The sequence below is a fragment of the Gallinula chloropus genome (genome assembly GCF_964237585.1).
Source record: "Gallinula chloropus genome assembly, chromosome: 2".
Lineage (NCBI taxonomy): Eukaryota > Metazoa > Chordata > Aves > Gruiformes > Rallidae > Gallinula > Gallinula chloropus.
In genome coordinates this window covers 120478963-120494266 of record NC_140086.1, presented here as the reverse complement: position 1 = coordinate 120494266, position 15304 = coordinate 120478963, and the positions used below count along the sequence as shown (strand labels likewise).

The window sequence follows — 15304 nt, the reverse complement described above, 5'->3', positions numbered from 1 at the left end:
CCACAGGCAATGTCTGCAAGGTATTTTCTGCTCACTAAATTGGCAAGTTCTTTTCCACCTCCAGATGCAGGGTACTTGGGGACAGGTGGATTTTTATGAAGTTTAGAGAAGGTTTCTTCCTTTTTTCCCCCCCTTTGTTTTTTTTAAGGCAGTGATATGCTCCATTACAGTTTACTATATATCTTGGATTCTCAGGATCTTTTAGACACAATAGACTGAGCAATACTGTGCATCAGTTGCTCTTATGAACATCCAAGGTGTGCTTTGGTAGTGTACTGCTATTATCTTAGTAGCTTACATTTGTCAGGAATGACCATATTTTCATGCAGGAGGTGATGAAATTCCTTCTTTTTCTAGGATAATTTGAAATACTAATATTCAGGTTACTTTTTGTGTGTTTATGTTGTGGGTTTTTTTGGTTTTTTGATTGTTTGGAGTTGTGAGGGGGTTTTGGTTTGTAATTGTCCTTTCATCTGCTTCCTTCTTTGACAGTTGGCCCATGAGCTGTCCACTCTTATGTCTGGTCTGAAAGAACAAATGGAAGGTGTATGTGATTAATGAGCCTCTCTTATTTAACAAGTCTAAATGGTTCTCCTGTTGTTTTAACAACTTCATCGACACAGTACAGACATTTGCACACAGTAATCTGCTTCTCTTTAGACTCTTCAAATTCACAGAGATTTAATAGCCTCTAGAAGACATATTTACCTCTAGAAAGCAATTATTTGTTCATATAAATGGATATGTTATTAATAATAGCTTAATGTGCTCATGTGTTGGAGTTTCACTGACACATTTATTTATGTATTTATATTGAAAATATTAAAATTTACAGATCAATCGTCCTTCATCTTACTAGCAACCATTCATCAGGGACTAATTGAACGAATTGTATTCAAATGGAAATTCCTAAGAATGTCCAACTGAGGGGGTACATAGGGATTTTTTATGTCAGAAAAAGCAGTTAGAATTCTGCTGCATCATCCCTTTATTCTTCAGGATCCAGGATCTGAAAGAAGAATATAAATCTAACAGAATCTTAGTGATTACCAACCCTGGCTGACCAAGACTGATGCAGTATACCATTCTGTTATGATATAGTCACTACACACTGGTTTTATATAGGGTGCAGCAGACAGGACAGGCTGTAATAAATCATGCACTAACCCATGCTCAGAAACTTGCCCCAGAGATCTCATAAAGTACATTTACACAACAGGTACATAGATGGTATTGTAAAAAAAAAAAAAAACCAAAACCTTTACTTTTGTGGAGAAATTCATAAGAACTGAAGAATTAAGAACTGGAAGTATAGTAAAACACCAGACTCTTGGTCTTTGCTTTAAAGATAGGAGTTAAACTTGCTCTCTTGCAAATGTATCCATGAGAACTAGGGCATTATTGGAGTTATGAAAAGAAGGAGTTTTCACATCTTGAGGCTATTGTATATGCATTCATACATAGAAAATCAGTCTGCATTTCTGTACTGCCTCCATGGATCTCTGCCTACAGTGGAGGCTTTGTCACAAGGAAGACAAAGGAATGAAAGTGTCATTGGCCTGGGTACACTGGCATGGACAAGGAACATGGGCACTCTGAGGTCAAGTTTCATAGCCATGTATAAACTGATAAACATAATCTGAACAACTTCTTGCAAAGAAGTATTCCTGTAAGAAGTTTCACTTGTGTTTGATGGAAGATACAATCAAAATGGGAACTTAATTTCCAGATCCTGTTGGGTTTTCCTTTTTTCTCCCTTTTCAGACATTGGTGAGATATCTGAAAGCAATTAGAGACTTTCACCCAGTTCCTGTGTAATGCCAGCTTTTAGGCTCTAAAAAAGTGATTAAAACAAATGAGCCAGTTTTTATTTATCTCTTTCTATAGACATTCCTGCAGTGCTGTTTGCATTAACTGCAGTTCTTACAAACACTGGATTTTATATGCTAGTGAGAGCGTGGTGCACAGCTGTATGCGGTGATCTGACTGTTCTCACATTTGTTTACTCTACATAGTCTTTATCTGATTAGTCCTGATCGCTCTACTTTAGTAGCAGGCCTGGATTGCAGAAATAAAGAAAAGACCTTTTAGCTGTGGGGGGTTTAAGCTCATCTGCGCTGTCTCTTCCCTACCTTTGTATTACTCTGATTTCCAAAGGTAGGGATTTGTGAAGGATGCCTAGAACTCCTGAAGAGAAAAGGAGATTAGTTTGTAAATATAGTTCTTGGAGTTATTATTCTCTCTACCTTCATTTAACTTGCTCAGAGAATTAGGTAACATCTCATTAGGAAGGTTGAAAGGGAAGTGATAGCCAGTGTTCCTAAATACATTTATATTACTTAGCAGCAGGGAAGGAAGGTTCAATCTTGTAAAGATTTCTATTCTCTGCCTGAACAATGAGTGCAGTGGCCCAGTGACGGAATTCTGTTGAATGACAGTGCTATTCTTGATAGGGCTATGGTAATTGTGTGGTAAAATAGCATTATGTTATTATATTTTGGGCCAGACTGATAATTATTAGCAAAAATATTGTAATATATAGAAAAAATTCTGTATCTTTTATTCTTACTTTCGTTAATTGGGAAAAACTAAGATTACTAACAGCCATTGAATAATTACAGGATTGAGCTGGAAAATGAGAATGCTCCTGGGCAGAGAAAGATATTTGAAGTTTAAAGTAAAAAATTGTGGCGGCTGGATATTATATTTCATTGGACTGCCACTGGTGCTGATGAACTAGATGGTGGTTTTCTCTTCCTGAGTTCCTACATCTCCATGACAGACTATGGGATTAGAGGACACAGCAAGACAATGTTCTTTTCTATTGGCGAACAGGGTATTTTCAAATGAGAAGGTGGAACCAGGGACAAAAAAGCAGAAGTTTTATTCTATATTTCATTAAAGTTATAACCACTTCACAACAGTCAAAGATATATGCAATTTTTGTACTTTTTAGGGAAAGAGATTTGAAAATGAGAGGGCAGGTTTCCTTCATGGGGAGGAAAAAAAAGATGATGATAAAAATAAATCCGGCCAACAGTCTCATTTCCTTCAGTTTTCCAGCAATGCAAATGTTTTCACATAATTATGTTAGTGATGCAGTGTCTAGACTTTTCAGATGGTTTAAAAAAACACAAACAAACCCTGGCATTAATTCTGAGAATCCTAAAAAGCTAAGTCATTATCACTGTGCTATAGCTCATGCAGTGATACAAAACCACAAATAGTCAATGAAGACCCAACTCTGGAATCCTTGCTCTTTTAAAACACATGGGTTAGCATTTCCTCACGTAAGACATCCCATTTAGTCTCCCTTCAGCAGGCTGCCATGGTGTGAATGCTTACCAGCGTATGCTGCTCCAAGGCTCCAGCAATTTGGCTCTCACTTTGGCTGAAAAGGCTCTGTGCCTTCTCAGGAGCATGGAGGTTGATGAAATAAGGAAAGCAGTCTTTGATTCTTGCCACAGATATATGTTTATGTAAAAGGCAAAGCGAAACACTAGAAAGTAGCATTTGCACATTGATTTTATAACTAAAGGTTTCCTCTTTAACATTTTTTCCTTGCTCATTGCCCCTTGCCCTTAAGTGTACTAATTCTGAGCAAGTGTTATTCACGGTTTCAAAATCTAGTGCAAACTTACATGCTAAGGTCTCATATTGTAAATTCTTTCCAATTTTCTTAACATTGGGAAACATTGAGCATTGATCAGGTTTAGCAACTGTTGACACTCTAAAATCTCACAGTACTCACAGCAGCCGAGGGAGTTAATATCAATTCAGTAGTCACCTTCTAATCACAGCTGTGTTATTTTATAGGCAACTAGGCCTGTAAATAGAACTGTACTTTAGGGTGGTTTCTTATGCTTTCTGTTAACAATGACCTTCAGTGTGCTGCCAAAGTCTTCTGGTTGTTTAAATGAAATTGTTCAGTCTTTGAAGAGGCACTCACTCTGTCAGGCACTGTCTTGGTTGAAATTCAGTAAGGCATACCTGGTGTAGGAGGTATCCGATATGTATCTCAGCTGTTAGGCATTAATCTGGGCCCAAGAAAGGCAGGCCAGAGGCTTACTAGGGCAAATGAAGAAATGGATGTTACTTTTGCCATAGTCTCCATGTAAAAGGTCCTGCAAATTCCCTGCAGGTCCCTCAGCTACACCTTTGATGGGTGAAATGTATTATCCTACTCTCCCTCACTCAGCCTGGTGCAGGCAGCTGCCTTCCTCCAGTTCCTTTCTTTGCCGTGTCTGCCCCCTTTATGGGGTTAGTGTTTGCTGCAGGCTTAACAGAAGTCTTAAGCAGTCTTGCTGGAGCCGGGCTGGGACACCCTACTGTTCAAAGATCTGTAAGAGCTGATGTTGCTCTCTGAATTAAACATGATCCTTCTCACAGTTGTGTTTGGTCCCTTCAGCCCACCTTCTCGTTCATTTGTTACCTCCTTTCATTTAACTCTTTGCAGCCATCATGGGCAGTATCTGAAAGGAGAGCAGAAGTCTAAGTTGTATATTACTATTCTCTCATTTTCTAGCTGTATATATTTTTTTCACATACTTAAGCAGTTTCATAAAGGTAAAAAAAAAAAAATCCCCTTGGACAAAGTGTGAGTAGAATTGTTAATGTAGCATATAGGCTAAATTTGTGCCCTGGTAAGTGCAGTGTGAATTAGGCAGTCAGGCATTGTAAAGCATGCATTATAATACTGCATATCCTCAGAGATATGCTGAGAACATGCATTCCATATACTCTCTGAAGAAAATAATAGTTAACAAACAAATTAAGAGCATGGTGCACCAGCAATGTCTCTTCATATTTTCTTTCTATAGTAGAAATTGTCAGCTTTTAAAGGATCAGAGTGCCAAAAAAGCTTCTTTATAACCTCCAGATCCATCATCTGTGCCTGTAGAGTTGCTATACATTTTACTGTCAGAAATAAGTAGTTTCTACTTTTAGACCCACAAAGCCTGTACAGTTGAGGAAGAATGAACAGTTTTCTTCTGCCTTGCACATACTTTGTTGAATGACCGATCACATTACAGCTCAAGAATCTTTAATCCTGTTGGAAACATATGACAAAGAAAGAATGGATTTGGAGTTTTCAGATTCTCTCGTTTCAGTGCTTACAATACTAATATTTAGTGGAATTAGCTGGGTACTGTTAAGCTGAGCATGTGAGTCATGCTGTCTCTCTTTCACACGTACATGAGGATAAAGAACTTTTGTGAGTGGTTCATGGAGAAAATAAGTGATGGTTTTCTGTCATACCTGTCATCTTTGTTTGCTATCTGCCTACTTCCAAGTTACTTTAGCTTCTTGAGATAGATGGGAAGCCATATGCTCACTGAGTGCATCTACAGGACCTGTAGTCCCCATAGAGCTGCATCCCTCCGGAGTCCCTCATTTAAGGGATGTCCTTAGAGCAGAATCTTCATCCTGGGAAGTCCTAGGCAGGGTAGATAGAAAATGTTAACTCTCCTGCTGAATCTCACAATTCTTTCTGAAGCTTACTCCACCTCCCAGCACAGCCTACACTCACTCCAACCCATCCAGAACGTGTTGTGTTACAAAAGAGCTAGGTCAAGTGTGTAGGCGACCCGGGGAGAGACCCAGTGTGTGCTGGATGCGGAAGCTACTGAAAAGCAACGTTCAGGAAGCTTTCTGCTAAGACCCAGCTGTGAACATTCATGACAAGAAATTTAACTACTCCATCATCCAAAGCCATCGGTATAAGTACTGACACAGACATTGTGCCTTTGCAATGTGTAATCTTTAGCATATTTTTTTCCATGAGATCCAGAGAATTAGGATTATGAATTTCATAAAGAAATGCCTGTGAACTTGATAGAGCTGATGTCAGTTAAGAGAAAAATTAGTCTGTCCCCCTCTTTCATTATAATGTTAGCAAACAAACCAAAGCAACTTCTCAGTGCTCGGCTTGCCATGTTCAAAACAGATCCAGCAAGGCCGACACTCCTGGATTCGTAATACTGACTGGTCTGCTGCTACATGGTCGAGGGCCAGATGTTAAACAGCAGTACGTCTCTGTAGGAGTGAGCTTGACTAACTTTTACCCAGACTAGCATTTTGCCAGAAGAACTGTGGCTTCATTTATGCCATTGCTAGAATTATTTTTGCCCACATCATTTGTTTGAATTGTAGAGCTCTAAATTATTTAATGAAGAGATTGATCCACTATTACAGTAGACAAGCAGACTATGTTTTATACTGAAGAGAAGTCACATTCTTACAGGGAGCCTGCCGAGTAACTAACAACTTTGGTCTCCAGCACTGTACATCATGTGCTGCTTGGCTGAATTCAGTTACAACGCGTGCTAAGAAATTAAACTGGGAAGCTATGGGGAGGTAAGAATGTCTAGAAGGACCAAGGCAAGCTGAGTTGGCCAGGGCCACTAGTCACACTCAAGTCAACAGAACAATTTCCCTAGAGATTGTGTAGCAGTGAAGAAGCAACGTCAAGTAGTCTGGCAAGTAATATCAGGATCTGCCTGAAGAGGGAAACAGTAACAATAGAGGTAAGAAACTAGAGAGCGCCGTGCTTGCACCCCAACAGTTTCAGTTGTGTTACAGAACTCAGTGCCAAAGGATTTTGCAAAAACGTGGAGTGATCTGAACTAAAAGGTAGTTGAATACTTTGCTATTTGTGTATTAAAACTCCTATCTGTTTGTGTGTAAAGTAAGAGAGTGGCAAACAACTGCATCTTCTAAGACTCTGGGCATTGATCTTCTGCAGGGTTCAAGAAAGAACTCTAGGGGAGTCCAACTTGAATGAGACCATATTATTCTTTAAATTAACACTTTTAATTAAAAATCTATATAAATTTGTCTGAATGAAGCTAGCCTGCATAGGTATTTAAAACCCTTGTAGGTCTTTGCAGAACCGTAAGAATGAGTGCTTCAGGTTAATGTTAAATATTGACACATTTAGAACAATGCTACACAGCAGATGTCCTCCCAACATGTGACAGCAACATTGCAAAGCATAATGAATGAAGCGGAAGCAGCTCTGAAACACCCTGCTGTAACATTCTCATTAGCTCCTAATCCGTAAGGCAGGAGAATAGCCCAACTGTACTGAGTACAATAGGGATAGTTGGCCTCATGTCTTTTGTGGGTTAGCAGTCATAAAAAAAACTATTGAATTTGATTCTCTTTCTGAAGAACAAGGAAAAGGAGCTGCAGAAAACCATGGCCTGATACAGGCATATGGACACTGGGGACACTCCTGTCTCTTCTTTGCTCAAATTAAGGAAAACACTGAATTTTAGCAACAATATTATAATGGCTTTCAATACAGTATGCTACTCATATTACAAGTGTACCTTCTATGTCACCTATGTTCCTCACTGTTTGCATTTGGGTTTTTTCCTATAGAAAACAATTTCACTTAAGCATATTTTTTTCTTTTATATGAATGAAGACTTTAGAATTTAGCCATGGGATTCTTGAATTATGCCTTTGTCATTCCCTAAGGCCGTTCTCCAGCGTTGCTGCAGAGTCTGCACCCTGCTTCGCAATTTCATAATGCATGTTTGTGACAGGCATATCAAACCATCCAGTTAGCTTAGAATTGAGGTGAAAGAGTGCTTTAAATGCAAATTTTACTATAAACAGCAGAATAAAATCTTGCAAGCACATCCCAGCTCTGCCAGGAAGCAGAGCTATATTTAACTCATTTTAAAATTCGTCAAATACATTCTGGGCTGATTCAGATCTTCGGTGTGTCTTTGAAGATAACATGTAGTGGACGTGTCATACAGTTAGTTGTGGGATTGAGCACATTCTGAGATTCTTGTCAGTGAAGATGTACAGCTAGGACTGGATTGTAGAAAGAAAAGTACATATATATATATAGATATTGACACTTTATTTGAAGATTTTGGCAATATCTGTTGCATTCAGTTCAGAGCTTTTTAAGAGGTGCTGTATATAAAGAGGTTAGTCCCGTACCAATGGCAAAATTCACATGCAGTCATGAATTTTAAAAAAGATTGTCTTGTAATGCTTGGGAGAGATAGTATTTTAGAGAAGCTAACACAATTTGTTGTTACAGTAATAATTTGCAGAGGTTTCAAAGTTCATAGAAAAGATCCCTCAGTACTAAGAATAAGCCATGAGAATTTAGGTAGGGCTTCTGTGTACAAAAGGAGAAACTCCCAGACATAATTTTCCTTTTTTTTTTTCCTGTCTTAAATTGCACTTCCCTGCAGCTTTGTATCCCTGTAAACTCAGCTCCTGTTATTGATAGGGTCAAACACAGACTCAAATCTGTCACATTTAATTTTTTTTGTACGTATTAGTAGATAAGATCAGTAAGATTCCAAAAGACTGCATAGACCATGTTTGTATCTGTAACCATGATATATAGGCTGCTATCATGACTCTTGACTATTTTTTGTAAGTACAAATAGGAGTTTCTCATATTTAGTAACTATGTGAACAGTTTAAATCTATCAGCAAGATGTGACCTGACTTTGAAGTTCAAGATAACTATTTTTAATAATTAGGCAATTTCTACCATGGCTTAAAATCCATAATGAAAAGAAATAATAGAATGTACACTAATCAAAACAAACTCCTCCAAACAGGACATTGAAACAGCTTCTAATATGGTGTTATGCGTCTTGATTGTGGTTTTCTAATGTTCGTTTGCCTTTGATTTGTTCTAGTACATGACTGCTGCTGCACCTATGCAAGGGACCTACATTCCCCAGTACACTCCTGTGCCTCCAACAGCTGTCCCTATTGAAGTAAGTTTATCTCCATCCATGAAAATAGAGTGCAGGGGAAGAAGAGCTCTTATCTATTATGCCTCCTTGCACCTGTTGTTTGGAAGGGCCCTAAAGTAACTTTATGGAAAGGTGTCTGAAAGCTTCCAGTTTTTAAAATCAGGACTGCACATTTCTTTCTCTTTTTCTTTTCTTTCTTCCCCCTCCCCCCCCTTTTTTTTTCTTTTAATTATTTGGAAGGGCTCCTGTTTCGCATTTGTTTTGTTGTACAGCAGGACATGGAATAAAACGTCAGTGATTGTGACTATTTTTTCCCCATGTACTTGGGAGGGAGATGGGAAGAGACAGGAAAACAAACACATCAGGCAGACCACGAAATCAAAAGTGATTCCAGGAAGAGAAGATTGCAAGAGGGTTTGATGCGGTCCTTAGCAAGTATAGATAACTGCTGAAACATTTAGCCACCAGAAAAAGTGATTGAGCAATGGAAACCTTCCTCTTGTATATACAGACGTGGAGGATGCTGCACTGACTGAGTGCTTTTCATCCTTGAGGAAGGATTCGCTCCCTCCCTCCTTGGGGCTGAGTCATGCTGATGACAGTCTAATGAGTAAGTATTTACTCAACCCTGTAGACCACAAGCTGCTGGGAGAGCATCAGCTTGGCCTTCACTTCTGTGAAGCTTCATAAGGGCCGCTGAGCACAGCGGGAGGAGGGAGCCTTGGCATCCTCATCCCTGTGTGCTTCTCTTTGTTGCTACCCTCTTTTATTAATAACTTCTCCCCTACTCTGGGATAATACAAAGAGTGCCAGGGTTTCTGTACTTCTGTCTTCGTCTGTGTGGACTTTGGAGTTTGGGCTATTACTACTCTGTGCTTTGAGGATGCTGAGTTAGTGGTACTGTTGGCATGGCTCCACCAGCAGTCAAGTGGACTCATCCTGCTTTCTCCTGGTTCTTTGCAATTACTGAGATTTCCAAATGAGGTCCCACAGGAAAGGCTGCTACGTTCTGTCATACTGAGCTGGTCATGTTTTAGTCTTTTTTTGCCTCAGGATTATTTTGTCCTAAACCTTGTTTGTTTACAAGCCAGGCCATGGGTGCCTCTCTTCAATTGCCATTCTTAGGTATTAAACTGGGCAGTTACAAATCCAAATTAAAAGGAGATGGTGGGATGGAGAGTGGCTTATACAGCAGTGCTGGCTGCGTACTGTGCTAGCCAGTGCAAATGAGAAATTACGTTAATTTTTCATGAGCCCTCCTCCCCATCACCCACTAGTGTATTTATTCCCACTAAAGTAAAATGATGTCATAATTATCTACCATAATATTCAAAATGTTGTCTGAATATGTAGCCTGACTCGCTCTGATCCAGTGATGATAATTACTGTTAATTTTTATCTGTATTCACATAGCATCATGAACCAGGACCCTACTATGCTGGATGATCCACCAGCAGAGAACAAAAAATACAGTCTCTGCCCCAGAGAGCTTACAGTGTCAAGATGAGGTGGAAAAAACCAGAAGGATAAAGACAGGGAAGTAGACAGAAAAAGAAAGTACTGACAGTCTGTCAAGCAAGAGATAAAAAGGATTTCTGAAAAAATGAGACTGATATTTTTTAAAGATAATTTAAAATAAACTACCTGTTGTTTACACAGGACTCAAATAAAAACAAAGCAAGTGCTTTGTGCTCCCTCTTCTGGCTCTGTTGTGTTCAATACAGCAATAAAGCATGTTCCCTGAAGAGACCTGCTAGTGTTATTCATGTGGCCGACAGACAGAAGATGAGAGTAAAGGAAAGAAAATATTGCTTACTTTGGAAGAATTAAAAAATATTGTTCAGGCTGTCCAAATAGGATCAGTAGTGCATAATGTTAAATTCACACATATCACTTCTACTACATATGTGTCTATTTACCTTTTTTTTTTTTTTTAGAAAATGTAAAATAAACCAAAACAAAACTCCATTGGAGCTTTGACTTAAGAGATAAAAGTCTTTAGTGTAAAGTAAATTTATTTTTGAAGGGAACATGCATAAAAGCACTCTGTAGAGCAGTGCAGTAATTGTCTGAGATGGCTAAAATTCTGTTGGATTCTGTAAAGCAGAGAGCGGCAGGCTTAGATTCTGCCTTTATCATGTTGCAAATAAAACAAAATAAATGAACTCACTGTGAAGTTGAGGTGGGTAAATGGAAATCAGAAGAGCCATACATGTTTTTTTAAAAAGATGAGGTAAAATCCAGACTCCACTGAAGGCAGTAGTTTTGCTTCTGGCTTTGAGCGGACGGGGAACTGCCCTCAAAGGTGGAGGTATTTTCCACTCTAGACTGTGAGACCAAAGTCTGGCAGAGGCTGGTACAATAAGGAAGCTTCTTGTTGCTAGATTAGCTCTCTCAACTAGACAGAGTTTATTGTGTTAGCATGTGGTTCTGCTATCTCAAACTCCCTCAGCCTCTAGAGAAAGAGAAGTGTGTTGAGCTGGTGCTGAGCTCTTTTATGTAATTCACTACAGCGAGTAAAATGAGTAAGTTTTTCATGTTCTCATTTGATTCCCTAGGGTGTTGTTGCTGATACTTCTCCACAGACAGTAGCATCTTCATCACAGGAAGCCAGTGGTCAACAACAACAGATGACAGTGGAAACATCCAGTGAACATGCACCTGCATATTCTTACCAACAGTCTAAGTAAGTAGGCATATGCTTTGCAACCAAAAGGTTTTGTTTCTTGATTATAGAGGGCTAAATTCTGCTCCCCATTTCGACAGTACAAATTCTGAGTAGGTTTGCTGCTTTTCTGCGCTCAGAAGGAGCTCAACAACTGTATAGACAGTCATCACATTGGACTAAAGCAACATCTGGTGCCAGAGGTTAAAAAGAGGGCTTAAATTTTGCAGTGGTGAAAATATTGGCATGGTACATGTGTGAATATTTCTTTGTGGAAGTGCAGGTAGTGAAGCGTTACAAATTGCCCCAAGTTTCTATTCCTAGGGAGCCTGCTTTGGCAGGGGGGTTGGACCCGATGAACTCTTGAGGTCCCTTCCAACCCCTACAATTCTATGATTCTATGATTCTATGATGGTGGAAAACTGGTGCCATGCAGACATTGAGTGGACAGAAATGGGAATTGGAAGAAGGGATAAGAGAGCAATGGGGAGAAGCACTCTTCTGACTTTCTCCTGTCCTCTGCTCCCTTTTTGTTTACTTCCCATGGAATACCTTGGTAAATTCAAAATTTATATACTGACAGCTGGATCTAGAATTCCTAAAGAGTCCTTTCATCTTCAGAATAATTCCCGAACTCTCCTCTGCCACCATGAACCCGGGCCTCAGAAAGGGAAGGTTATTTAGTGACAGGCCACTCACTGGGGCTGACCAATGTTGGAAAGGTTCTAGGAAGGAGCCCAAAGCTAGCCCTTTATTAATACATTTATAATGAACACCAGCATCACTGTGAAGAGAGAATTATGCATTTTTTATCTTGGGGAAGGAAGCAGATGAATAGACAAGAAATATGTTAGATATGTCAGTCAATGCAATGTAGGACAGACTAGAATTATACCATTCTGTCAATTGCTTTACTTCATTTTTGACCTGTGGAAGTGAAAGATGCATTTATTTGTCTAACATACGAGTAACAAATGGTATCAGATCACACGATTTCCCTTTTTGACCACCATCAAATATAAGACCTCACTGTTTCTTATGTCACACCCATATTCTAAAAGAAATTGTAAGCATAAGTTTTTCTGTTGATGCACCCAATTGGAGAGACAGTCTGTGCACATGTATCCATCAGTCTCTCTGTGACCGTACTGCCCTGTTGGCTTGTTTTGATGCCTGTGTTCTGTTGGAGTTTGGATCTGACCATTCCCATGTTCCAGTTCCCCTAAGTCTCAAAGCAGAAGAATTTAGGTTCAGAAGCCCTCATGAGGTAGCTGTGAGTAGTGGATTCCAGCATTTTTACCACACAGGAGGAAATTATGTTCTTGGTTGAATTGGCTGCTGTGTTTCTTGCCAGTGTGGTTAATTCCCACCTTCTCTGAGAATGAGATCCCTCATCTTTCCTTGTCAGCTACTGCCTTTTTGTAATGATGGATACGCTTCTAATGGCACTGGGGCTTACTTTCAGAAGAATTCCTTCCTTTTTTAATAACACAGGCAGATCCACTAGAGACTCTTTATTATGATGATTTCACTATTTTTTTTCTAAAATGTGTCCTCTATTTATATCTGCCAGTTGTGGGCAGAAATGCAAAGCGTGGGAAGCTATAGAAACAAACCAAAATATACACAGTCTCTGCCTTCAGAAAAAAAAACCCCAACAATTTCTGCCAGAATATTTCAGTAACCTTTAATATAAAATCAAGTTAATGTATTTTTAAATACAGTTTTATTAATCTGCTTTTAGAAGGGCACGTTTACCAAGAGCAACCATCATGCCTGATACACAACAGCTGTTTTCACAGTGAGATGAGAGGAAGTAATTAACTTGACCGGAGAATAATTTTGTCAGATACAGGCAAAGGAAAAGGAAGACACTATAAAATTATTTCATAGGAGCTGATCAGTCAGGAGAAAAGTTGTTAGAGTGTATTTCATGATATTTATTTTCTTTATAACAATCTTGAAATTGCAGGCAATGAAGGAGAGGCAATGTGGTGGTATAAGGACTTGGTACTCTCTTTATAGGCAAAAATAAGCCATGAGACTTCAAATTTAAGTACGCCTTCTTTTATTTAATATGCTGGCTGCTGTACTTGAGGATCCCACCCATAGAAGTTCAGAATGATAACTTCATGCCAAAAACCTGGCTACCTATTCTGTAGCAATATAGGAGAAACAGCCATTGGTTTCTGAGCAAAAACCTCCACTTTCTGAGGAAATCACCTTAATTATTTTAGACCTATGCTCCCTATTTTCCTTTAATTCTGCACATAAAAGTGACATCTGTGAAGTGGAGGTAAGTGGAGATCCTTCCCCATGAAAAATGTAGTCTCTAAGCAAAACTCTGCTGGATAACATACTCTTATTTTAAATGTGGAAAGAATCACATTTTCATGGAGACTTTTGTGGGCAAACACAGTGCCAGGTTAGACTAGGGATTGTGTGCTGTGACCCTTCAGTGGAATTGGTCTTTCAATGCATATGGTGGCCACTTGATGCAGAGGGGCAGTAAAACCTCAGGAGGTGAGTTGTCCGATTGACTACTCCTACTGGAAGTCACGCACAGAAAAGAATTGATTCTTGCCTGTCACATAGATCTGTTGTTACACTTAAAAACATTAATTTTCAAGCTTCACAGAATGACAAAGTCCTTTGGTGTATTTCATATTTCAAACTGAAGTTGCTTTTATGTTAACCATCCCAGGGAAATAGTTCTGTGGCAAATGTTGTGTCACCAACATTCTTCACAATTTAACTCCTAATAATAAAACTAATTTAAAACTTAGCAAGGCAAATGTGATAGTGCTTGCAAAATGAAAGGTGATGGATTTTCTTGTGTTGAACTTTGCTTGGAAAAGGATTTTTTTCCATGCAAAGTTCTGAGGACTGTAGGAAAAGCAATAGCTAACCCTTACTCAGAGCCCTGGATGTGAAACAGGACTTAAACCTAAGTTCTGGATCTCCCCAAAGATCTCATGTAAGTTTGATGTGACATATCTTTAAATGACATGAAACCTCAAAAACACAAAATAAAAGAGAACAGTTAATACTTTTGCTTATTCAATGGGATATATTTAGAAAAATTTGACACTATATGGTCCACATTTTTCTTTTTCTAATTAATATTATCTTGAATGTTCCTACTAAGCAATAACCAGATCGTTAGCAGGCTGCTTCACAGCCTAACTGTTCTTGCCATCAGAAAATGTGTTCTTTTTATCAAATTGGATGTATCCTTTTATTGTAATTTTATCCTTCATCATGAATATCCAAAATAAATAATGCCACTTATTATTATGAAAATATTCGCTCTCTTATTGTATTACTCTTGAAGTATTTACACAGTCTTAAGCCACATATTCATCTCATTTCAGTGTATTTAAACTGCCCCATAAGCATAGCATTTACAAGAGTAAATTCATCTGCTTAGGATGTGTTAACGTCCCCAAAGCAGGAGTTCCCTATTTCTGCCTGACTATTTTCAGCTTAGTGGTGGTATCATATTTAAACAGCTGCAAAGTTAGTTTAGCTTGGATAACTTTTAAAGGGAATTGGGTTGAAAGAAAAGGAGAGGAGCCTGTTTCAAAGTTGTTTTGACTTAATGACCACTTTAATTCAATTGTTTTTACAGACAATAAACAGGACTGAAGAATGTCGGTCTGAAATCTTTGCCTTGAATGGAGAAACTTCACTGAACAAGAAGTTGGCTTCCAGTTTGCACAGGCGTCAAATGAATGCTTTTTTTTTTTCTACCTTTCCCAACGAAAACAAACCAGTGTTTTTATGTGCTGTGCAAATGGTTCCGTCATGTAGTCTGACAATTTTATTTTTTGCTCTATTTTTGCCTTTTTTTTTTTTTAAACTAAAGGAAAAACCCAGAGGAAACATGCTGGGTTGA

At 38.7% G+C, this 15304-nt stretch overlaps 1 protein-coding gene across 3 annotated transcripts in view; it reads left to right on the top strand.

The window, feature by feature from the left end:
• RBMS3 (RNA binding motif single stranded interacting protein 3) overlaps positions 1–11431 on the top strand; it is a gene marked incomplete at both ends in the record, with an annotated part of 441410 nt that extends 429979 nt beyond the window's left edge. For all 3 annotated transcript variants that reach the window (XM_084280360.1, XM_084280359.1, XM_084280358.1), the window contains 2 exons: positions 8682–8762; positions 11300–11431. In XM_084280360.1, the coding sequence (XP_084136486.1) occupies positions 8682–8762; positions 11300–11431 (213 nt within the window). The remainder of the gene's footprint in view (positions 1–8681; positions 8763–11299) is intronic.
• Between the last annotated feature and the right edge of the window lie 3873 nt (positions 11432–15304).